The 25,952-nt window shown below is 50.0% G+C and overlaps 1 protein-coding gene across 3 annotated transcripts in view; it reads right to left on the reverse strand.

The window, feature by feature from the left end:
- Positions 1-5,497: 5,497 nt before the first annotated feature.
- Positions 5,498-25,952, reverse strand: part of Slit1 (slit guidance ligand 1) — a 148,133-nt gene continuing 127,678 nt past the window's right edge. For all 3 annotated transcript variants that reach the window (XM_075974088.1, XM_075974090.1, XM_075974089.1), the window contains 12 exons: positions 23,985-24,148; positions 22,226-22,350; positions 21,845-21,942; positions 17,786-17,925; positions 17,583-17,676; positions 15,906-16,043; positions 12,992-13,220; positions 11,453-11,583; positions 10,896-11,050; positions 9,664-9,952; positions 9,115-9,326; positions 5,498-8,319 (listed from right to left, as the gene is read on the reverse strand). In XM_075974088.1, the coding sequence (XP_075830203.1) occupies positions 8,081-8,319; positions 9,115-9,326; positions 9,664-9,952; positions 10,896-11,050; positions 11,453-11,583; positions 12,992-13,220; positions 15,906-16,043; positions 17,583-17,676; positions 17,786-17,925; positions 21,845-21,942; positions 22,226-22,350; positions 23,985-24,148 (2,014 nt within the window). In that variant the 3' untranslated portion in view covers positions 5,498-8,080. The remainder of the gene's footprint in view (positions 8,320-9,114; positions 9,327-9,663; positions 9,953-10,895; positions 11,051-11,452; positions 11,584-12,991; positions 13,221-15,905; positions 16,044-17,582; positions 17,677-17,785; positions 17,926-21,844; positions 21,943-22,225; positions 22,351-23,984; positions 24,149-25,952) is intronic.

The following is a 25,952-nucleotide window of genomic DNA, read 5'->3' on the forward strand; positions in this document are numbered from 1 at the left end:
ATACCACAGGTAGGGATTATTGCTAGAGCCACTGTATCTTAGGGTAATTAATTTCACTAGTGGCTTCTGCATTCTTAGTTGTTCTAGGATACTGTAATAGTGATTGATTTCAAATATATAGAGTACATATTTATACACATCATTGTGGAATTTATTTTACTGTGTAAATAGTGATATTTTCCTGTTCAAATGCTTCTATACAAAGTATTTATTTTAACAAAATTAGTTAACTGTCAAAAGGGCTTTCCAAAAACTTCTTGCCGTCTGTTCTCCCAACTCTCGTGCTTAGCCATCAACCCCCTAAACATCACAGTAATGGCAGGAGGCTGTAACCTTGAACCCCTTCCTGTATTTGGGTCGACACAACATAGATTGGGAACCTTAATGCTTCTCCCACTGATGCTCCATTCCAGATCAGAGTGGGACTCGAAGGACTATAACTTTGCTCAGCCCAGCATCGGGGCTTCCCCCAACAGCCCAACTCACACATGCACCATTAGTATGTTCAGCTGTTCACTTCCACGACCTGTGCAGGAAATTGACCTTGGTTGTAGTCCCATGGCAAGCAGCCTCATGCCTATGCAATAAGAAGAAACGACTGTGGTTGCCAGTATGAGCTTCTAGTCTGACTGTCAGAATTTATGAGAATCACCCTTTCACACATCCATAGGAGACACACATCACCTTCTGCATATTGGCAACACTTGAGAACACCTTGGCTTTCCTCCTCACCCTTTTCCATCAGGCATCTGCAGATGTGGCCCTGTCCCACCCATCTGTAACCCATGGTTCTAAAATGTATTCAGCTTTACTTCTCAGGACTCCTGGTCTGCAATTCAGAGCACCCTAGACGTCATGGAACCAGTGCTTCATGGTTATGCATGGCCCTTTTCCCTGTGCCTCATCCATGGGCACCCTGTCTGTCACCAGGCCACTGTGCCAGGATTGCTGGATTGACCTGCAGCTCCAGGACTCTAGGGTGCTTGGAGACCAGGTATGTAGGGATTACTGTCATCCATTTGAACTGTAGTTTGCGTATTTCCTGTAGCCTTCCTTTGTCTTTTCTAAACAAGGAAGGCCCTCGAACAGCAATGCTGGAGAATGTTTTTCTAAGATGCTCTTTGTAAGCAAGTCTGATTTTGAGATGAAATGTGAATGGGTAGCTAGGTGCCAGGGAATTTAGCACTGAACTAGACAGTCAAAACTTTTTTAACTTTTGCAGAAAGTAGATTCTGTTCTCATCTAAATGTTCACAAGATGTAATGCTGTAAATAGTTTTCTAAGAATATTTATTACACGTGCTGTATACAGACTCATGTTCTGAGTGATGTTGGTTTGCATTGTATTGTAGAAGAATATATTTTGAGCAGTGAACTTCTTTCGTAACACAGTTCACTCGTGGAGAAAGAGATGAAACCAGCAGGTTGAGAGCTGTGTGGGGCATTTCATCTGTAATGGACCATCCAATCCAAGCTTTAACTGCCCCTATTCTCATCTGGTTGTGTTATATATTATATATAGATATATATATATACAGATGTACAGTAATTGGTCAGTGCCTGGGTCTGCAGAGCAGATTTCCAGGTGTTCTTTCTGATGTGTTTCCATAGCAATATGACCCCAGGTGCTGACCAGTCCTGTTGTCTCAGAGGATCAGGTTGGGGGACAGCTCTTGCGAAGCCTCTTGCCTTTTCTAAGAGGCTGGTTTACTTGAATTGTTGCTTCTGTTTCTTCTGCACGCTCCCATGTCACAAAACTATAGCAATGTGTGGGGACTCTCCCAGCACCAGACACATCAAAAGTGGACTCACCAATCAAAAGGTTAGTGATTTCCCAGGAACTTGTAGTTTGCAGAAAAGATGAGACAAAGCTCATTTGGCCATAGAATAAATGTAAGGAATTTTTACCCGAGAAACATGTGGCCTATTATATTTCCCCCTGCTCTGTCTGACTTACCTTTAGAAACCAGCCTATGTCCTGCCTTCTGCCTCTATGCCTCAGCTCGAGATGTCCGTGGTCCCTAGAGTCTAGTTAGGCTCTTAGTGTGTCCGACTCTGTTGAGCAGCCTTTCCTTGTGACCGTCCTAAACTTACTGAAACAGATATCCACACCCAGATAACCACTGTTAAAAATGATGTAGCTTTTTAGGCTTTTGGAATATGTCTCTCTCTTTTTTAATTTTTTTATATTTCTGATGGTGTTTGGGATTCGCTAGTGTTTTTTAAACTGAAGAAGTGGGTGCATTAAGGTAAACTTTCCACTGCTGCGCCCAGAAGCGTGCAGAGGAGAGAACTTGCCCTGTATTGTGTTGTTGGGGAGGTGACTACTTATGGTGGGGGGAGGGGAGGGTCTTGTAGATGATACACAAAGGTGAGATAGAAATTCTGGCTGGAGCTTTCCTAAGTCTTTGGTATTTTGTAATGAAAATCCCCACATTAGCCTCACTTAATCTCAATGTAAGCCTGCTGTTTACCCTCAGGGAACAAGTGGTTTTCAAAATTGAGCTCCTCCAAGGTCCGGGACCAGTGCCTGTGTACGCTAGTCATCTTTGTGATCTCATGGCATTAGTTTCTCATATGCATTACAACATAAGACGTTCAACCCCACCCTGTATGAAAAGCACAGCCCAGTGCCCTAATTTAGGCTAGTGTCCATGCCTTTGAGGGGCCTGGGGGTCCTAGGAGGCCCATGCAATTTAACTGAAGCTCAGGTGTGCATTGGATTTTGCTTCTATTAGGCCACAACCCTTCAGAATGAGTTTAGGGCAGGGGCTGCAGATCCAGCTCCGTTTCAGGGAGCTGAGTCTCCACCATTCCTCAAGTTTTTACTGGTCCCTCCTGGTGTTGTTGCCGAGGTCAATCTTGTAGGTGTTTGGATGTGCTCCTTTCTGCTGTCTTGTGAGTCTTAGCCAGTGTTCCAGATGCCCAAGAGTGGGGCCTGTGGAGGGTTGAGCCCTCCCTGACCCCAGCACCTTCCAAACTAGTGAAGTGAGAAGAGTCTGCAGGTGCCACCTGGCAGAGCAGCGCACACATCTTGGGTCTGGATTCCACTGTTAGTGAGTGTAGGAAAATACTGTGTCTTTAACAGATGAAAATTCAATGTATGCTGTGAATTTGTTGGTTTGAAACATTGAAAATTTTTCATTAGACAATGTTTACATACCTCACCTGAAGAACCTTTGAGAGTGTATATATGAAATTTAAAAATATATTAAGTTGCTTTAAAAACAGTATGTATAGCTATAAAAGTTGGAGTTATTTTAACTTTGAGTATGTTCCAAGTCTCTTAAATATTTGAAATCTTGTAGACTTTTTGTGCTTCTGTGCTTTGCTTTTCCTGTTGGACCACATAGATAACTGTGTTTTTGTTATTGATAAAGGGGCCCACACTGACGTTGAAGTGGAAGGATTTCCTGGGTGGTTTTGAGGGAAGGGGGTGTGAAGCTAGAGGACAGCGTGTGGGAGGGATTACTCTAACATCGACATCTATTCTGTGAGCTTTTTCCAGGCGCTTATTTTATTGCAGCGTATTAAACTTCTTTGATATTAAAGTGTGTTTGTGTAATCACTGGAGAGAACAGAATACAGCACAGCTTCCTGCCCCACTGGTATATGGCTGGAAGCAGACTGTGTAAACCGTGGGACTGGGGATAAAGAAGCATTGTATGCACTACCCTAAACCATCATGACTGACTTCAGGGGAGGAAATAGAGTGGAAACAATGTGGGATCCCAGGTGACAGGACAGGGAGGGAACAGGCCAGCCAGTGCTGTCCAGTCCTGTGACCCTGTTGGAATATGGCAGAACACAAACTTTGCCTTTGCCAGGGTTTCAGCTGTGATCTGCTTCGTTGGATCCTTTTGTCTCTGCTGGAAGTGGGTCTATTCAAGATCACCACCGAACCAGTGCATCCCACAGCTACACTCAGTCACAGTATGAACCAGTCCATCCCACAGCTACACTCAGTCACGGTGTGAACCAGTGCATCCCACAGCTACACTCAGTCACAGTATGAACCAGTCCATCCCACAGCTACACTCAGTCATGGTGTGAACCAGTGCATCCCACAGCTACACTCAGTCACGGTGTGAACCAGTGCATCCCACAGCTACACTCAGTCACGGTGTGAACCAGTGCATCCCACAGCTACACTCAGTCACGGTGTGAACCAGTGCATCCCACAGCTACATTCAGTCACGGTGTGAACCAGTGCATCCCACAGCTACACTCAGTCATGGTGTGAACCAGTGCATCCCACAGCTACACTCAGTCACGGTGTGAACCAGTGCATCCCACAGCTACACTCAGTTGTCATGGAACCAGTCCATCCCACGGCTACACTCAGTCACAGTATGAACCAGTCCATCCCACAGCTACACTCAGTTGTCATGGAACCAGTCCATCCCACAGCTACACTCAGTTGTCATGGAACCAGTCCATCCCACAGCTACAGTCAGTCACGGTGTGAACCAGTCCACCCCACGGCTACACTCAGTCATGGTGTGAACCAGTGCATCCCACAGCTAGCCTCAGTGGATACACGGAGTGACTGTCTAACAGCCCCTGGTTTTGCTTTAACACAGAAGTTGCAAATTTTCAACCCACAGATGTGTTTATTTAGCCCAGGATTTTAAAAAAAAAGGAAGTTTATAATCATAAGTTTAATTTCAAATATTGGGGTTTCTAGTTTTGTGGGGTTTGGTTGTTTTGTTTGTTTGGGAGTGGGTGTTGTTTGTTTTGTTTTAACCTAGCAAATTTAGCCATGATAAGAACCAGCTGGTACAAATAGACTGGAAAAATGCTCTGGCAGTGAGTTTGCATTTGCCGCTGTTGGTACCCGCTTTAATAGAAGTCATAGAAACGGTCAGCCAGGGAGCAGTGCCTGCTTGGTTTACTTCCCAGACAGGCTAGCCTTTCATCCCACTTGGTTTCACTTTCCCTTCTCTACTCTGTTCTCTATTATTCCATCTCCAAATCCCTCGCTGTTGGGACAGCACCGAAGTTATTATCTCTCTGCGCTTTCACAGTGCTCACATGTGAGTCAGTTCATAGCCCTGGCATCAACAGAGGACTTGCAAGGCCTTTGAGCTTGGAGGACCTGTCCTGGGGACCCAGCCTTGCAGTCGCTCAGATCCTTATCTCCCCTCCTGAAAGAAGGGTTTCTGGTGTGATGTTTGTTTCCTCCTTACTCCACTGGCCTTCTAGGATGTCCGAGAATATAAACTACTTTCTAATCTGTTGCCTGGATGCTCCAAGCCCCTCAGAATCTGGTAAAATGTGTGAGTACTGTAGACAAATGCTCAAAACATTAGCATCACTGTAAACGCTTGGTGGGAGATGAGAGTAAGCAGGCTCTCCAGATTGTCACGCACCCTTTCCTCCACATCAGGATTAGACTGCCTGCCTGTGGTGACTAGCCAGTGTGCTAGCCCAGAGCCTTGTTGCCCTGGTAGCTGCAGACTCATTTTGGTGAAGAAAGAGACCAGGCAGGCAGAAAGTCAGTGGATCAATGTCATATTCATATGGAAGACAATGGACAATACTGACATATTCTAAAACAATACTCCTGGGGAAAGGACAGGCACAGCTCCCGCAGGGAGTGTTTTAAGCCAATTTCTAAGAGTTGACCCAAACAAGACTCCAGGAAACCCCAAACAAAAGGTCACAACCACATAGCATCTGAAAATCAAAAGACACTGGAGGTTGACTTTAACATATAAAAATACTATAACAAAATGAAATACAAATATATATTAGAATCTGTAAGTATTCTGTATAAAGAGATACTTTCATGGTTAGGCTAACAGCAGGCAGAGGGGAAACAGAGCCGGTCTTTCCCATTTCTTAACATTGTCACAGGGCCTTGAGCAATGCTGCCCAAGTACCAAGTCCTAGAGGCCTTACCCTGCTGGATCTCTTCTGTGTCTTCTGTGCACGTCTAATAGAAATAGCCAGTGCGGACCACAAAACTAACTGAAGGTCTTTGCCAAAGGGGAACACAATGTGGAGATGATTTCTCAAAGGGCTGGTCTCATAGTTGCCTTCTTTCTTACCCAACCTTACAAGCCCAATTGTGAACAGGATGATAGACCAGGCCCTTGGCTGGCAAGGAAGTCACTGAGTCAAAGGTGAAGTTGAGCATGGGGCTCATGGCTCGCTCACCCTTGTTACCCTCACTCTGCCATGAGTCTTGATCCTCAGATTCAAGTCTGTTTCAGGAGGGCGGGGTGGATCTCTAGGAACCATTGTGTTAGCTTCTCACTTCCCATCCCAGGCCTTGGGGAAAGGTGCCACCTGACTGCAGGTGTTTGACCTTCGGCCGTGTGAGCAAACCTGCCAGTCCATGCCAGCCCAGGAATTGGCTTTTCCAGTGATGACTGGGGACGGTAACTTCACAGGACAGAGGAAGCCAGAACGTCTCTATTTCTAGAAAGGGACATGATGCTACATGCCTAAACTTTTCTTCCATGTACAACCTGATGTAGTTGCTTGTCAGGGTCCTGAAAGCTTGGAGTAAGAGAAAGACACTTCAGAGTTGGGTAAAGCCTCTTGCCTGGGCCTCTGCCCTCTTGGGGATTTGCCGGTCTGCATTGTGGCCTTGTTCAGGGCCTTAAGAAAATGGAGCCTGTCCCCCCACCCCAGCCATGAGGACATTGGGCAGGGCAGGGCTCTCTTTCCATCCAGAGTCTCACTGATCTCAGAGCTATTATGATAGGAGGTGCCAAGTCCTAAAGTCACAGGAGGTTTGTGTCCTCACCAGCGGCCCACGGAGATGCTCTCCTTCCTCTCTCCCCTCCCCCACCATGGTCCAGGGCTCCACCCTCTCAGGAAGAAGTGAGACCTCATATAACCCTTTGTCCCTTCAGCAGCCCCCTGCTAGGCTCAGACCTCATCTTTCTACATTTCACTCTGCATGAAAGAGAAGCCTTGGTGTCAGCCCACCGTGTATCTGGTGACTTCACACAGCTGCCATTGCAAACCCCCAGAGTGAGGAGCTGCAGCTTGGGCCGCTCTGGGTGCTTAGGAATTAGTCCACATAAAGGCTGCATACCCTCACCCACTCCACATTGGGTACATAAATACCTGCTAGTGAAGTTAATGGAACTGAATTTTCTAGTTTCTCAGGCCTCCTTCTTGAGACCAGAAAGGGAGTTATCTGCTTGGTTCCTGTCTACCTCCCTCTTCACAGCCACAGGCCTAAGGCCTGGAATGGGCAGAAGTCTGCTCTGAGCCACAGGGCAGAGACTTTTAGTATCTGGGTCATCTGACTTCCTCCTGTTGCACATGGCCTCTGTACAAGACTTCCAGTGGAGAAGCCCGGCCTCACCCAGCTGTTCCTCATACCCAATCCTTCCTCTACTAGAGGCACCAGCAGCTTTTGGCTAGGGAAACCTGGGCCCGGTGCCCCTTTTGTAGCCAGTAATGTCTGTTCTGCTGGAGCCAAGAACTTCTTGCCCTATTTGATGGGGTCTATCACCCCAAGCATAAGAACCCCCTCATAGAAGCTTCCATGGTCATTCTATACTTCATGATTCAGAGCCTGGTCCTACTCAAACCCAACCCTACCCCTACCTCTTTCCCAAGCTGTGGAGGCAATGGGCCGTGTGACTCAAGGAAGAAGGGTCAGTTACTTCCGCATGACAGGAGCTCTTCTGGAGAGTGGACTGCAGCCAATAAATGTGGCTGCAGAAACCAGGCCAGTACCTCTGGAGGTGGCTGTCCTCAGAGGGTCCAAAGGCTACTGGGACATTATTAACTGTTTCAGACCAGCCAGGGTCACAGGCCAGGGGAGAAGCAAGTGGAGACAGGGTTTAGCCCCCTTTTTCAGTCCCGGGCAGCACCTTCTGCCACTGTTTGTGGCCTGACCTCACACACACATTCATTCAACAAATATTTATTAAGCGCCTATCTGTGCAAGGCACTTTGGGAGAGGGCGCTGCAGTCCAGGCCTTGCTTGCTCCTCTGCCCCGGCAGTGCAGTCTGCTGGAAAGGCAGCTCGGTGCCCCCGCGCCCACCAGGACCCAGGCGCCATCGTGGTGATGCCCGCATCTCAGCCCAGCTGCTAGTGTGCCGCCTGCGCATTATGCACACTCGGCACAGCCGCACTTTGTGGGCTTCTCCACCTCCTCAGCAAATGAAGTCCCGTCGCTGCACTCGAAGGTGAGCTTTCTCCGCTTCAGCCGTAGGCCCTGGCAGCAGCCCTGGCCTGGACACGCGCCCCGGCATTCCACCCATGACAGCGGGCGCGTAGTCTGGCAGATGGCATAGCCCCTCTGGACCCGGTGAAAGTCCCGGACAGGGTCCCCCCGGCACTCGGACTCTGGATAGGACAGATACCAAGAGAGAGCCTCAGAGCACACCGTGGGAAGCAGGAGGGGCGCTGGGTAGCATCCTAGGAGGGCTCCACTGGGAGAGCCCTCTCACCCCTCTGTCCTGAACATCCTCCCCGGCTCTGCATGCACCTATGCTCGACTTCCTCCTGGGCCCACAATGTGTGATGAGGGAAGAGGAAGCAGCTAGCTGCCCAGGCCCTCCAGTTGAGGTGGTTCCCACTGTGCAGGTGTGCAAGAAGAGCTGAGACCTGGAGGCAATGGCGTTAGGGAAGCATTCCTCAATGGGGAGGATGATGCACTGACCCTACGGTGCCCAAGGCTGAATTTCTCCAGCTTCCCTCTTCCCAGCTTCTGCAGTCTGGAGTCTAGCCAAAGTATCTTGGTGAAGGGGCCCAGGGAAAGCCTGGGAAGAAATTCCCTAACCTTCAGACATCCTGCCACACCTAGGTCCAAAGCTGACAGACCGAGGTGCTCAAGCCTGGCTAGGGGCTGTTACTGGATGTGGCTGGATGGTCTTTTCATGGAGAGACCTCAGCCAAGAAGGGCAGGGTCCTGGTCAAGGGAACTGCAGGGCAGGCTGAGTCCAGGAGATGGAAAAGGTGGAACTCTGACTAGAGGACAAGGGCACAGAAGCCCAGTAGTCCCCTGTGTAGCAGAGGGGAGGGAAGGAGGAGGACAAGGATGAAGGGCTTGCTGGGGTTTGAGGATGATGACATGAAGCTCCTACGGCAGAATGGCGGGGAGGGACCCAGCAGAGGGCAGTCAGGAGGGGGCCCCCTGACCTTTCTCACACAGCTCGCCTGAAAAGCCAGGGTTGCACACACAGTGTGCCCCTTTGGTGGCTGAGGCCTGACAGTGGCCATGCAGGCACTGCAAGCCCCCACAGGGCTCTGCCACAGCCCCGACCTGGTTGCACAGAGCCCCTGAGTACCCATCCTGGCACTGGCAGCTGTAGGCAAGAGCATCAAGGGGCACGCATTTCCCGTGGACACACCTGGAAGAGACGGAAGAGGACTGTGAGAACAGGCTAGACCATGGGCCAGCCAGAGGGGGTCCCACCCCTCCTAGCCTTGCACTTGGTTCTCTTCCCAAGATTTAAAGGGGCGGGAGGGGGGATCTGATTCTATGCTTGTCCTTTTCCAGTTAATAAGAGCTTAAAGCCAAATAATAATAATAATAATAAATAATATCATCTTGTGTCAAGCCATATGCTCCAATTTAAAGATTGAAAAATACAGCTGGTGAGGCTGTGCTTGCCATAAGCAAATGGGCTTGCAGGAAAAGTCCCGATGAGTGAGGGTGATGACTCTCTTGGTCCTTCCCAGGCTTACTTGTGGCCGTGGCAGGGGCCATCCACTGGCTGGTCACAGTGCAGGCCCCCCCAGCCAGCCTCACAGTGACACACGGGCCCTGGGGTGGCATTGGGCTGGCAGATGCCATGCAGGCAGTAGAGCTTTCGGCAGGGCTCACAGCCCGGCACCACTCCCGGCTTCATCTGCGTCTTGGTGAAGTCCTGCAGCTCATTGTTGATGTACAGATTCCGGATGCAACCGTGGAAGCTGGTGCCGTTGAGGATCTGCCAGAGGCGGAAGGCAGCTGAATTCACGTCTACAGGCATACCTGAAGTGACAGGAAGAGACACTAGAGTGTGTTGGGATTGAACCGTGCCTGTTGGGCAGCTCTGCAATGTCTCCTCGTGACCTTGGGCTCTGTCCTGTCTCTGCAGAGGCCCTTTGTCACCTCGGAGGATCAGACGCCTTTCCAGAAAGATGTGGAAAGTCTGCTTCCTCTGGGACTGGAGCTAAGTCAGGCTAGGCATGGCCAGTTGGCCAGCTGGATTCCAAAATGCCTGTTCCCTAAGTCTGGCTATCTCCCTCTGGGACTACTTCCTTCCCTCTGGGATGTCTGCTTTCATTTCTGGAGATTCCAGTCGAAGCGAAGAACTCATGTGCAGGGCACTTTGCCATCTGCTTTTGTGCTACTGGCTTCGCAGCCACCCCAAGGCAGAGGCTGCCTGCCCCTGTCTGGCACGCTCAGGAGCTCATCTGAAAGCCTCAACTAGTAGGGGCAGAGCCGGGATCACATAGCGGGCCAGGCACTCCCCAGGCTGAGACAGCATGCAGATGGTTGCGGGTGGTGGACAGGCCTTCCTGGACTGCAGCATCCGCGGGTCCACTGGGGAGCCTCCAGCTGATGCAGGACTCTGTGCTGAGCCTCTCGCAGTGTTTCTGGCCTCTGAGGGTCCAAGACTAGAAATGAATCCCAGACTGGTCAGAGCCAAGATGGGTGCCCGTGGTATGGAAGACATCTGGGAAAAACCCAGACCTGTTGGCCAGCCCCTTCTTGGTTAGTCTAGGTTGGCCAGAATGCAGCTAGACACTAGGCAGGACAGCACAATCCACCAGATTAACCATTCAGTAGGACCACCTCATCCTTCGGCACCTCCCCAGCCGTAGCCCAAGCTCTCCGGGCCAGCCTCAGACCAGAAAACACAGGAGGCTCTGCTTGGGGACACCATAACCATGACTAGGTGACAGGCTTTTTCTGTCTGAAAGGTCCTCACCTCCCACATAGAGGGGGGCTTCGCTGTTGAGCGTGTAGTGCTTGCCAAAGTTGTCCATGGTCATGGGGCTGCCGCCGTCGATGGAGAGGTTCACCATCTGGTCAAAGGTGACCAGCTCGACAGTGTGGAACTGCCCATCGTTGATGGTCTCAGCACTGGAAAGAGATGGGGGTACCCCACCCAGGGAGTGGGCCTCAGGAAGATCCGAGCTAGGCACATCCCAGAAAGGCCATCAACCCAGCCACTGCTCCCCAAGGAGACAAATCTCTCAAGGGGACTATGCGGACTTTGGCCTGATGCCTGTTACTCCCCCTTACTGAGGCCCAGGAGAGGTGGGGACTTTTGGAGAGAGTTTCTTCCCCAGTTAGGGGCTGCCTCTGAGGTGAGGTGGGATGGGGAAATATGGGTGCCATGGAGCCTCAGATCCAAATAGGCTGGGCTCAGGAGACCAGATGGCCTTTTTTCTTGGTCAGCCAAGTCTGTGTAGTTCTTGGCCCAGGAGCCCCACATCCTGGCATGCCCACCCAAGGAAGGCTGACAGCCTGAGGAATTCCTACCTGTAGATAGCGGAGCTGGGGTAGCTGCCTGGGTCATAGCTAACACGGACATGGCCCTGGTACAGCTCAACCGCGATGTGGTCATTGTCCCCATTGTACAGGAGGATCCCATTGTCCTCTGCTGTAGAGACCTGAGAGGCAAAGGCACTTTCTCTCCCATGCCACCCCTCGCAGAAGCAGCACAGGCGGGTAAACAAACAGGGAACTCAAGGTTGGAAGGGTGTGAAAAACCATTCTTTCCCCTCTCCTGACCAGACGCCCCTCTTCAGGGAGGCTGGCCTAGGCCAGCAGTCCCAGGCTCACTTGTCATTCACTGCTAGCAAAAGGATGGCTGCGGCCTGAATAGCATCCGCCCAAGAACAGGAAAATAAAGACCAGTTGCCCCGTGAGAAATAGGCAGTACACAGCCACCACAGTGTGGTGTGGGGGCCCCTGGAAGCCTCAAGGGGAGGGGACTAGAGAGGAGACACGCTCTAGTTCTGGAAGGTTCCCCCAGCCAGAGCCCTATAATACCAGAAGGAGATGCTTGGAAAACAGGGTCTGTGGTTGGAGATTTGGGAGGGCGGTCCCCATGGCTGTAAGAAGCACTATTGCTTCCTTCTGTCTAGCTCCCCCTCCCTCCCTGCATTCTTCTGGTAAATATCCTGATGCCCTGGTCTACAGAGCGGGCACATGGACCAAGGCTGGATAAATCACACTAGTTCATTTCCTTGGGCCCAGTGATTGGTCCAGGAATAGGTATGTAACAAAAGCCTGGCCAATCAGAGAGCTTCCGCTGAGACCATTGGTTGTTGAATTAGAGTGCAGGCAAAGAAGAATCCCTTAATGTGTGACAGTGAGACCTCCCGAAGATGTTAGAAGAGCCTGCATTATGGCTGGGGCTGGGGACAGAGCTGGGTCTGGATGGGGTGAGTTTTGCCTAGAGTGGATAAGCTGCCTGCTAGCTTACTGAGGGCAACTGGAGAGGACAGAGCTGAGCCTATCTGAGGGGCTGAGGAAGAGAAAGAACAAAGGAAAGGAGAGACGATTGGGCGCTTGTGACCAAGAATGGAATTTGAGGCAGAGGGGTTCAAGAGTTTACATTGTCTACTGGGGAAAATGCAGTCAAATCTGCCTCCCTCTCTTCCTCTGGGACATATTCAGCAAAACGGCCAGATTTTTCATCATTTGTTGAAGTAGAAGCTGGTTTTTCCCCCTCAACATGATGATGTTCTGAAATGACACTGAAGGCACAAAATGGGCATTTAGGGGACCCCAAAACTGTTGGTTAAAGACAAGCCCAGAAGTCACTCCAGGCACACGGAGCAGGCCAGAGCCGAGCAGAGGGTGTGATTAAGGCCTGTGGGCAAGGCCTCTGGCAAGCTTTGTCTGGATCCTGTCACAGTTGTCCCCGAGATGACTCATCCTAACCCGAGGATAACAGCGGTCCACACAGGTTCCTTTCGGTTTCTGTGGACAGGGGTGTAGCCTGACATTCTGAGGAGCGGGGATACCCTGCTCCCTGACTCCCTTTGAGTGACCAGGTCCCCAGACACACACCTGAAGAGTGATATTGGCCCGAGGCCAGTTCTGCAGGTCCGTGAACTGCAGGTAAGTGTCACGGTCCACAAAGTTGACACTGAGCAGCTTCTCACACTCGGGGCCACCGAAGCCTGGCAGGCACTGGCATACAGGCCTGCTGCCCTGGTCGACACAGTTGGCCCCATTCTGGCATTCAGTCCCCTCACAGGGGTTCCTGGGGGCAGGTGGGATCTCACAGAGCTGTCCGCTGAGAGGAAAAGACACAGGTCAGAGAGGGTGGGGCCAAATGAAGCGGAGGGAGGGAGTCTCTCCCACTGTGCTAGTCAGAAATTCACTAACCACCCCAAGAAAATGGACCCTTAAAGGACACCCAGAAGATGTCCTTTGTGAGTGTTGCTTTCCAAGGGAGCTGAGCTCCAGGAGGGACACCTGGAGCAGTTCCTGCAGCATCATCTGGCCCTTCCCAGAAAAGAAGGATCACACACACACACACACACACACACACACACACACCCGGCACTTTCTAACAGGTCAGGTGATTGGCACACACATTGAAGCTGAAGATTCACTCCCTCCCCCGATGCCAGTAACTCTGCAGGGCAGGTTTTACAACTCTGACTTAAGATATAAGCGGCGGTGATGGAGATGGTGGCGAGGAGGCCCTGAATTACAGAAAGCAAAAATAAAAGCGGGCACATTGCTGGCAGACTTACAGAAATAAAGCAGTTACCTGGGGAGGTGGCAGAGATAGAGCATTTGCTTAGCGGGCACAAGGCCCTGGTTTCTAATAACCCCCAACACAACACAGGGAGACTCAGAAGGGCACATATGGCCAACTGTGTGCCAGCTAATTGGATAGAATAGATGAAATCGGTCAATTTTTAGAAACACAAAAACTCCCCACATTGACTCAAGACTTGAAATAATCCATACTAACAAACAATTGAGGAAATTGAACTAGTGACCAGAAAATTCCCCAGGCCCAAAGGGTTTGTTTCACTGATGAATCCTATTAAAGATTCAAAAAAAATAATTAATCCTCGTTTTTCCATAAATTCTTCTAAGAAGTACATAATAAAGGAACACTTCCTGATTCTGAGACGCTGGTACCTAAGCGAGACAAAGACACTGAAAAAACAAATACAGGCAATGTCACTAAGGGACATAGGCAAAAAGTCCTCAGCAAGATATCAGCAAATCAAATGGAGCATAAACAAACATTATTATATATCATGACCATTTAAATTTTACCCCAGGAGCTCAAAGTTGATTTACCATCTGAAATCAATCAATGTTGAACATCATAGTAACATATTAAAAAATCAAAGAAACGTCAACAAGTTGGAAGTAGAAGGGAAATCTACAGCCTGAAAACACACACAGCCTGCATCACACTCGACGGACAGAGGTTAATGTTGCCCTGTAGATGCAGAAAGAAGCCAAGAGTGCCTGCTCTCACAATCTTCATACAGCTGTACACTGCAGGGTATGGGCAGAGCAGTTAGGGAGAAAATACACATCTACGCTAAAAAAGAGGAAGGAAATTATCTATTTGTAGATATGTTATCCTGTAGAAGAAAATCCTAAGGAATCTACTAACGCTTTTAGAACTAATTGAAGGATTCAGCCTGATTTACAAAATCAGTGCACATGCAACAAATTAAGAAATCAATTCCAGGGGGCTGGAGAGATGGCTCAGCAGTTAAGAGCACTGGCTGCTCTTGCAGGGAACCTGAGTTCAATTCCCACCACCTACATGGTAGCTCACACCCACTTATACCTAAGTTCCATCAGATCCGATGCCCACTTCTGACTCCTTTGGCCACTTCATGCACTTGGTGCACATACATACGTGTAGTCAAACACTTGTACACGTAAAACAAATGAACCTTTAAAAAAATCAATTCTATTTATAATATCCTCTAGAAGAATTAAAATTAGGAAATAATTCCAAAATTATGTATGAGGAGCTAGAGAGATAAGATAGCTCAGTGCTTAAGAGCATTGGCTTCTCTTCCAGATAACCCAGGTTGGATTCTCAGCACCCACAAAGCAGCTCACAACCATCTGTAATTTCAGTCCCAGGGGATCTGGGACCCTCATTTGGCCTCTGATATCACCAGGCACAGACTTGGTGCATAGACATCCCTGCAGGCAAAACACCATACACAAAAAATAATAATTTAAAAAATGTTTCAAAATAAGTGTGAAGCATGTACTTTAAAAATGACAGAACAGTTGTTGAAAGAAGCTAAAGTAGGCCTACATATGCCGAGAGGCAGTTCACGCTCAAAAATGGGAAAATCCAATATTGTTTTATTAAAATACCACTGCTCCCTACACTGCTCCACAGGTCAATAACGCTCCTACCAAATCCCAAACTACTTTTTTTTTTGCAAAATTTGACTATCTAACCTGGAAATTCAACAAACCCAGGATAGCCAAAACAACCTCGGGGGGGGGGGGGGACAGGAGGACTTACACTTTCCAATTTAAAAACTCAGCACGAAGCTGCCGTAATAAAGACAGCATACTGCTGGCATAAGAACAGCAAACAGAAGCATCCCTAAACCTGCAGGCCCCGGAGCTTTCGCCAGAAAGCCAAGACAATTGAATGAGGTGAAGGAAAAAAAAAAAAAGTCTTTTCAACCAATAGTGCTGGGACAGCTGGATGCCCACATTCAGAAGCATGACGATAACTCCTTCTAAATTCCTTCTTTACTGTTCCCATCTTCAGACTTCAACAAACAGGTTTGGAAGTCTATGCCCAAGTTCTAAGTGGTTGTTTGACCCTCCCAAGTTTGCATAGTTGGGACCGGTGGAGTCACACCCAAACCTCCAGCACTCAGCTCCCAGAATGGGACTGTTACTCTCCTGAGCCAGTCCCACCCGAGGCAGGGGAATTGCTCACAGTGTGGCCCCAGAGGCTCACCTGTAGCCCTCAGCACAGAGGCAGGCGTAGCTGTTGACCTCATCCACACATTGAGCCCCGTTCTGACAGCGGTGATCCCTGCAGTCGCCCCGATTTTCGCTGCAGTTGTCACCGGTGTAACCTGGCACACACTCACACCTGTGGTGGACAGGGAGAGGGTCAGCCGACGTTCATCCTGCCTCTGCAGTCTCTTTTACTAAGGACAGAGCCGTATGGATGTGGGGGAATCTGGGCTGGAAGAGTCCAAGTAACCCCTGAACCCCTAATAATTAATTAATTTTTGCCCTGGCAATGCTGAAGTATGCATGGGCAGCGGTTCTATTGAACTTGTTCATATTGGGTCTCATGGCATAAGCTGATGAGGATGACTCAAGAGGGCATCAGATCTCATTACAGATGGTTGTGAGCCACCATGCGGTTGCTGGGAATTGAACTTGGGACCTTTGGAAGAACAGTGCTCTTAACCTCTGAGCCACCTCTCCAGCTCCCTGTCTGAACTATTAACTCCAAATCCCACGTAAGCAGACTGCATTCTTGCCTGGAGTTGTTTCTCATTTCAAACCCAGCGCTTCTCAGGCTGGAAAGACGATTGTTAGCCTGGTATACATATATATGCACAAGTACAGAACCCGTCTCCTATTACAGTGTTAATCCTGACCACATAAAATGGCACACTGCTCCCTGGTTGGCTTTGCCATCTCTGCTCCCTTTCCTGTACCTTACAAAGGAGCGCAATGTCTCTCTCGTTTTCACAGAGGCCTTGCTGCAGTCCACTGTGCATGTTTAGCTGGTCCCCAACAGTCCCTGGACACTACTGCCTACATAGCAGGCTTCTTCAGGTCTCTACCGCTAGCCTTAGTCCCAATTCCTGGGCTTGAGTCACTCCGCCATAGACCACAGGAAGTCCTAGCCTAACAACTCTTTGCTGACTTCATGGAGGGGAGGAGGGGTATTCCAGGAATGGGACTGTGTATAAGAGAGTGACATTTTCAAAACCCCATATGACCTTTATCCAGCAACCTCCAGGTGACAAGCCCTTCTACATAATCCAGTTAGTGCAATGACTCCTTGCTCTGGGTGGACAGGTTTTGGAATTCTGAGCTTTGGAGCCACACTTAGGTCATAGACCGCATATAATTGAGCATATACGGAAGTTGCCAGGGGCATCTGAGGCCGTCCAGTAAACAGCTAAGTCTAGACTCCCACAGAACCTACGCATATTCACCCTCCACGGAGGAGCGGCAAATGTGAACAGCCTTCCACAAGCCTTCCTTTCAGGTAAGGCTTTGTTCTGGGGGTTTCTTTAATTTTGTGAGCTTTGTGGCTTTTGTGATTGGGGTGAGAGGTCATGGACCTGGCATAAATGGCTGTGATTGGAGCATGGCTGTCAGGCTCAGTAAGTACCTTCCAAAGGAATGCCTTCTCACGTCCCTTCGCCAGCACCTCAAGAGGACTCTACTGCTGCTCCCAGTTCCCAATGAGAAGAGTGGGCTCGGTCCTGCCAGCACCTATGCAGGGCCAAGCTGCAGCAAGTCACACCCCCCAGGCTGTGTGGCCAAAGCTGTGCCCATAGCCACCTCTATGATGGCTCTCAGGAACCCAGACCAACATATGAGGAAGGGAGGGAGGGACGAAGCCAAGCCTAGGCTGGAGTCACTGGCAGTGGGGGACACTGACCTGGGCCCATCCGGGGTGCCCACACACTGGGCCTCATGCTGACACGGGTTCAGACCCGGGGAGCAGAAGTCCACCAGCTGCTCACAGGCCCTTCCTAGGGGAAGAAGAAGCAAGAGGCAGCAGATGCTGCAGTCTTCTCTGGAGCCCAGGCAGACACTGGCGTCCCCAAAGGATGGGGCATGCCTTGACCCTGCAGTGCTTACCTGTGTACTGCAGAGGGCACCGGCAGGTATAATTGCCCACACCGTCCACACAGACACCTCCGTTGACACAGGCGTCCTTCACACAATCATCTGTGTTCACTCCACAGGTCGGCCCTTCGAAACCGGAGGGACAGGAGCACCTGCGGTGGAGGGGGCGGGGGTGGATGAAGAGGGACAGGGAAAGCCTGGCCACTGGTCAGAATCCTTAGTCCATATGTTTGGAGCTTCTACTTTAGACCAGAAGGTGAACAGATTAGATAACAAGCCTGGCTCCACCTTCAAGGAATCCTCTGGCTTGCAGTGTGGTGGGAGAGACAAACAGGAGACAGTGGCCCAAAGAGAAGTACTATCAGGATGGTGGAGCCTCCGAAGCCAGGCGAGGGCAGAGAGCTCCTAACCCTTCCTCAGCAGGGCATGGTCAGGCAGACTTCCTGGAAGAGGTGAGGGTCTAGCCTCAACAAGAATTCCAACACAGGAGGGGAGGCAGTAGGTACAGAGGGACTGGCAAAGCCCGAAGTGAGAAGGCAGGATATGCCGGTCTACACTGCTCAAATCTTTCAGGGCACAGACTTCAGGAAGAGAGTAATGATAGGACTGGGCCGAGCAGTAGCTGGGCTGTAGAAGGTTCTAGAAGTTGGTGATTAAAAACCAGGGGACTCCTTAGCCTCAGGCATGTGAGGTTTCCCAAGGGCTATAAGGGCCAGAGGGTGTGGCCTGAGGGATTCACAGCCAGCAAATATCCATAGATCTCCTTCATCTTTCCCAGGCCTCAGCAAAGGCGCCACTCTCTGCCCAAGCAGGAGGTAGGTAGGCTGTGCCTCCAGGTGTCAAGAAAAACAGCAAGTCAACCATTAAAAATAACTGACAGGGCCCATGGAGCTGTCATCTGACAGAGCTGAAATACTGTCGCCACCTGCTCACGCAGGAGATTTGGGCATATAAACCGGAAGAGTTTCCAAAATCTGCGCGGCAGGTCTATGACGCATCCTGATCCTGACAGTGGGTTTATGTGAACAGACCTCCCCAGGAAGTCTGTAATATACATTCAAACAAAACATCAGGGCAGCTGTTCTCTCCTACCGCGCACGGACCATCTACGGACACACGAACCAACTGATACAGAATAGAGCCATCCACCCATGAAGGAGGTCAGTCTCAGAAACATTGCCTTGTGGGTAGCAATGTTAAATTTTATAATAGTTGTGTTGGTTTGTATGTTATTAGTCATCATTAACTCAGACACAGAAACTTCTTCTGATCTTATTTATTTTTATGAATAAGGGTGTTCCGTCTACATGTATGTATGTGCACCACCTACATGTGTGGCCGCCTTAGAGACCAGAAAAAGGCATCAGGTCCACTGAGGCTGGCATTAGCGATGGCTATGAGCCACCATGCAGGAGCTGGGACTCAACCCTGGGTCCTCTGGAAGAGCAGCCAGTGCTCTTACCCACTGAGCCATCTATCCATGCCCCAAAGAAACTTTAATAACTTTTTTTGAGATAAGGTCTCATTTATGTACCTCAAGCTGGCTTCAAACTCATAATCCTCCTGCCTCAGTCTCCTGCATGCTAGGATTACCTATGTGTACTACCAGACCTAGCCTAGGATTACCTATGCAAACCACCAGACCAAGCCATAGGATTACCTATGTATACCACCAGACCCAGCCTAGGATTACCTATGTATACCACCAGACCCAGCCTAGGATTACCTATGTATATCACCAGATCCAGCCATAGGATTACCTATGTATATCACCAGATCCAGCCTAGGATTACCTATGTATACCACCAGACCCAGCCTAGGAATGCCTATGTATATCACCAGATCCAGCCATAGGATTACCTATGTATATCACCAGATCCAGCCATAGGATTACCTATGTGTACCACCAGACCCATCCTAGGATTACCTATGTATATCACCAGACCCAGCCTAGGATTACCGATGTATATCACCAGATCCAGCCATAGGATTACCTATGTGTACCACCAGACCCAGCCTAGGATTACCTATGTATATCACCAGACCCAGCCTAGGATTACCGATGTATATCACCAGATCCAGCCATAGGATTACCTATGTGTACCACCAGACCCAGCCACAGGATTACCTATACATACCACCAGACCCAGGCAAAAGAAACTTCTAATCAGAAGTTTATGGTGACAAGAAACAGGGAGGGCTTTAAACTTCAGCTCTTATGCCCTCATTGGGGGCAGTCGCTCCTGGCATACAATCATATCACAATAGAGACCTGAAGTGTGGAACACAGTGGAAATACTAGCTGCAGCCGGAAAGGGAAAGATGGTTTTCATTGCTTTGGAGAAGCTTGCTGGTGGCATTTCAAAGGTACCTAAAGTTATGTGGGGTACCAGAAGCTGTGATCTAGAACTCAGGGGGCCAAAATAAAAGGATATCTGCGTATTACGGGGCAGCCTTGGTTCCCCAATACACCCTGTCTAGAAAAAAACGTAATGAATAAATAATAAGTTAAAAATGGTACCCAATTGCTATGCACAACAGATACCACTGGGGGATGGGGGTAGCATACTTAACCTACTTGTTTTATTTTAAAACAGCAAGAATATTTATGATATCCATGACACTGTCTCCTTTGCATGGAACAAACAAACTTACAATGAAAAAATGTAGCTGTTGGTCTAAGAACATTTGTGTGGGGTGGTCTACATCTGCTCCGGAGCTTGTGCCACAGGCATCTTCTGGAGTTCGGTTTTAAGCTAGGATGACAGGACATTTGCGCAGAAAGTCTTCTGGCAAAATCTCAGGGCATAAGGCAGGTGGAAAGGACGTCTCCCCTCCCACCTGGTGCTATAGGCTGCCTGGCTGCAGGATGTAAGGCCAACCCGCTTGCCCCCCATCCCAGAAGGGGCATCCCAGCCCTGTGCAGGAGCCGAGGACCAGAACGGGGAGAAAGCTTGACTGGAGCTGCTGCTTGCCCCTGAGGTGCGCCTGCCTATTGTAAGGATGCGTTTCCAAGGCAACACTGGAGGAGAGGCACTTAGCACTTTATTTTTTTACATCTGGTAATTTGGGTCTGCAGAGGCAGGTTTGGCCATTCCCGCCCATAAATTCAACATCATTTTCTGAGGAGCCAATTTGTTCAGTAGGCAATTTATCGCCAGCAGCTAAGTACTGTGTTCCTCAGAAAAGCTCTGGGAGGGCGGGGTGGGGTGGGGGCTTCCTGGGGAAAGCAGGCTCGTGCAGGGGTGAAGATATAACATCTGCTCTGGATGGGCTCGAGTATGCTAAGTGGTGAGGGCAGCTGCATCCAGAGCATGGGAAATGCCTGCCGTTCAGGGTGGGATCCCTCCCCGCAGTGGCCAGCCAGTGAGAGTCACATGAAGGTAGGGCGCCAAAAGGAGTGACCAGGATGTGACCCCACCTTTGTCTGTTCAGCGAACACAGGGCTAGCCACAGCTTCCAGAGACTTGTTCAGCTTAAAATGGGGGCTCAGAGGGCCCGTGGAGATTTAAAAGATTCTTAGGGGGGCTGGAGAGATTGCTCAGCGGTTAAGAGTACTGGCTGCTCTTCAAGAGGACCCGGGTTCAATTCCCAGCACCCACATGACAGCTCACAGCTGTCTAACTCACTCCAGTTCCAGGGGACCTAGTACCCTCACACAGACATGCAGACAGGCAAAATACCAATGCACATTAAATTAAAATAAATAAATTATATAGAAAAGTTTTTTAAAAGTCTTATATGCCCCCAACCACTCCCCAGCACTGCCATGGTATTTACTCTGGGCTATAGGTTCCCAGTGTGTGGGAAACACTCCTGGCCCCTCCCTAGAGCAGTGGAAGCCAGCCCAGGCCCAGGCGCTCCCCTGTGAGCCTGTGCTGTCCAGCGCCTGCTGCTCCACAGGTGCTCTGCCCACTCTTCCAGGTGAGAAGGAGCTCAAAGAACACGTGACTATAATCTGGAGCACAGGTCTGTTCTCCCTGCCCACCCTCATCTCCAGCACAGGTTGAGGCTTCGATGCTGGGCCTGTCAGCCCTCCCCAACCCCACCTCACACCCCATGGACACTCACGTGAAGCCAGCATCCTCGCCCTCGTGGGGATGGCAGGTTCCCCCATTTCCACATGGGTTGCTGGAACAGCTGTCCAGGGACACTTCACAGTCTCGGCCCTGGAGGAAAAGCCAGCAATGAGGACTCCAGGGAGAGCCAAGGGCGTTGGTATGAGGAAAGAAACAGCCCTCGGCAACTCTGCTTGTCTACCACAAGGTTGCCTCTTCCTTCCTTCATTTACTGATTCATCAGCATGTCCATCGGCCCAAAGGTTAAGTCACTGGTAACAAGGTCAACTTACACACATGTTCTGGGCTAGACTAGCCAACGACATAGCCTGTTGTGCATGGCCTGCCTTGCAGCAGATAGAACCCTGTTCCTCCAGCTCCAGCCTCCACTCACCTTGTAGCCACTGGGACAGGTACACCTGTATACCTCAAGAGGGTCATTGTGGCAGGTGCCCTGGTTCTGGCATGGGCTGGACAAGCAGGGATCACACTTGGCCTGAACTGCCAGACTGGGGGGACCTGTGGTAAGAGGGAGAGCATTAGTGGGCATGTGGGAGCTTGGGGCTCTGCCCTAAAATATACCCTCCTCCCAGGAGACATGCCTTCACCACGAGTGTTGAAGGTCATGCTGCACCCCTCAGCTCAGTCCAGCTTTCCAGCTGCAGAACCCACTTCCCACAGGGTCCCTGGCAGCCCCTGATTGACACGTAGTTGTGAGAACTCTGCAGTTCCCAACAGGTGGAAACTATATTCAGAGTGGCTAGGGCCACTCTAGGAGTAAGAGAGTAGCAAAATTGTGATCGCTGACTTCGCCTGACTCTGCCCCTCACGCCCTCAGAGGCAATCACCTCAGCCTACAGCCTACTCAGCAGAGGGGGAACCATGTGCCTGAGCTTGGCTCTGCAGGGAAGCCACATGGGGAAAGTCCACATACCTTGAGGTTCTTCCTCTCCACATCAGCAGCAGGGAGAACCTTCCCTAGTACCTCCCAGGCTACACAGGCCCCTCTCCAGACCTCCTTCAATGGGAGAATAAGGAACCTGGCAGCAAGGGTACCTGGGTACCAACCCTGAGGGACACCAAAATTTCCCAAGAGAGAATAAGGAAATCTGGTCACTCAACTCAGGCTCCCCCAGGAGGTTCCTTCCGGAAGAGGTGACGTATTAGTTCTGATGAAGAGGTATGCGCATGAACAGAAATTAAAAAAAGAAAAAGACCTTTCCGCAGGACAGAAGCCTGCTGGAGGGACTTCCAGGCACAAAGATGTTGTTTCTTGACCTAGTATTGGTGTCTGAGTGAACTCGGTAGTAAACATGCATTGGGCTCTTTTCTCATGTCAGTACTTTCCCGGATGTTGTTATATCTGGCTAAAAAGAATACCTTGAAAAAAGTATTTAGCACCACTTTGCCAGCTAGTAAATGCCAAGCATGTATTAGCACAGATCGGCTTGGTCCTAGCAGCCGCTACAGAGTGGCGCTTTGAACTGTGACAGCTTCCTGCACACAGGGTGGCCTGGGCCTCCTCATTAACCTACAGCTGTCAGTTTCATTTCCTATGGTGGCCTCTGAGCTTGCAGAGGGCAAGAGCCATGCCCCAGGGTCCCTAGGGTCCTCCCGTAGCTCCCCCTGCACACAAAGCTGAGCCCAGGCAGCCGCTCGGCCACCTGTCTTTGCTCCGCAAGGTTCTGCAGATCCCCTGAACTAGGATTTGTAGCTGCTGGAGGTAACAGACCACCAGTCGTGATGTGACTCTGTGTTCTGCAAATGTCAAGAAAGCATCAGCTGGTCCTCTGGGCCCACCAGGGCCAGAGTAGGGTTTCAGCTAATTGTCCAGGACTTCTATCTAAGGGACGTCTGAGTGCCTGAATTACAAGGAGCCTGGGAGCTTAGAAATGCTATTTTAGTTTTTCTTACGTAACCATGGGCAAGAATGAAAGCCTTAATAGACTGGGATTTTTCTGCCTGGCCTTTTCGCTTATTGGATATCAAGACTGGAAGGCAGCCATGCTAACAAGAGAACATCATTTCTATTCTTTGATTCTACCATCAGTGGGACCCAGGGACCCAGGAGTATCTGGAAGACCCTACCAGGACTCAGCAAGTCCTCCGGTCCCTGATACCCACCACCGCTTCTCTCATGCTCCTGGGCTCACCTTGGCATTCAAATTTCTTGGCAGGTGTTGTAAGCAGAAGTTTGCCTTCCATGTCTGGGGGTCCAGCACAGCGGGCAATGCCGGGTTCCTTGTAGCCAGTCTTCACCCAGCTGGAGAGCCATCGGAGGTGGCAGTCACAGTACAGGGGGTTGGCTCCAATGGCCCTGGGACAGGCAGCAGAGAAAAGCAGGCATTCCAGTGTCAGAAGCCTTGACCCACTGAGCACATAGTGATGCAGGTCACCCATAGCTCCTCTTTAAACACTCCATACGTATTGTCTTACTTAGATGATTTCTGTGCACAGACACAGACTTAGGAAGATTGAGTAATTGCCCTAGACCAATGAAGGGAGATCTGGATTTGGAACCCAGGCCGCCAGGAACAGAGGCTCTGTTCTCAGAGCCTCCACAGGGCTTGAGGGAGAAGGCAGCCAGCATTTACTCCTGCAGAGAAATGGCTGCTGCTCCTGCCTTCATGCATCCAGTGCTCTCATTAACCCCACACAAGCTCCCTGCATCTGTACAATGTTGAACTGAGCATTGCATGGAATAAGTAATTTCCCTGGGGCCAGCCTCTCGCTCTAAACTCTGAACTGCCTGTCTGGGAAGCCCAGTCACTTTTGTTTTTCTTTTCATTTTTAACTAAGCAAAGAGCACATGCATGCATTCTTACTTGCGAGTCTTTTTCAAATGCTGCAGAACAATGTGCTAAGTGCCATGGACACATACACACACACACACACACGCATGCACACACACGTGCACATGCATGCACACACACACACTCATGCACACACTTTTTTGTTTTTATTTTTCCTTTCTTTCCTTTTTTTTGGGGGGGGAGGGGGAGATGGGTCTCACTGTGTAGCCTTGGCTAGCCTGGAACTCACTATGTAGAATAGGCTGGCCATGAACTCATAAAAATCTGCCTGTCTCTGCCTCCTGAGTGCAGAGATTAAAGATGTACTACCATGCCCAGCAACTAAACTTTTTTAAAAATAAATAAAGTTACAGACAGTTGTGAGCTGCTAGAACAAAGTTACAGACAGTTGTGAGCTGCCATGTGGGTACTGGGAATTGAACCCAGGTCCTTTGGAAGAACAGCCAGTGCTCTTAACTTCTAAGCCATCTCTCCAGTCCCAACTTAGGTTTTTTTAAGGGCATATTCCAGTGTTGCTGATGGGAGTGCGGAATGGTATAACTCCAATTCCAGGTGCAATTGCTTTGTGACAGTTTCTCCTACAGACACCTGTGTGACAGACTGCTGCGATGGTCTCAAAGTCCCCTCCAAATGCAGGCTGAGACTGCGTTTCATTGGTCCGGTGTTGGAAGATGGCGCTTTAAAACAGGTAACAGTCAGGAGGACACTGTCATTCCCCCAGAACTGGGCCAGCTGCCGTAGGAGTGGATGCCGGCTACAGAGGATCTGTCTGGCCTCGCTGCTACCCTGTCATGTGAATGTCCGATCATGTTTCTGCCATGTCATTGCTGTGCTTCTGCACTTCCAGGCTGCAGAAACGACCAGAATAAACTTTTCACGTCATCCTTTGTCCAGTCTGTAGCTGCAGAAAATGACCCAGGACCTGGAAATTGCCACTGTTCGCCGGCCGGTAACTGGTTAAATAAACCATGCTATGCTCACAGTATGCCGCTGTCCTCCACAGAGGGACACAGGTGACACAGTTACCAAGCTCGTGGGTGTGTGGCCTTCCGGCCCTTTCCCACATGGACGCATACGGTTCCTGTCTGCTGTGTGTCAATGTGTGTCACATCCCAACAGCGTGTTTCTTGTCCCTAGCCAGCGGGTCTTGGAAACCTTCCAGGTTGGCGTATAGGAATCCGCTTCATTTTGCCAAAGTGCTCTGGGAAGAATAGGCTCCCTGTGGTTTAGTGAGCAGTTTCCCTATTGCTGGGCTTTCTGGCAGTTAAGAAGACTGCGAACATTCTTTTGCACATGGCTTCGTGAGGT

This window comes from Microtus pennsylvanicus, chromosome 5 (genome assembly GCF_037038515.1).
Source record: "Microtus pennsylvanicus isolate mMicPen1 chromosome 5, mMicPen1.hap1, whole genome shotgun sequence".
Classification (NCBI taxonomy): domain Eukaryota; kingdom Metazoa; phylum Chordata; class Mammalia; order Rodentia; family Cricetidae; genus Microtus; species Microtus pennsylvanicus.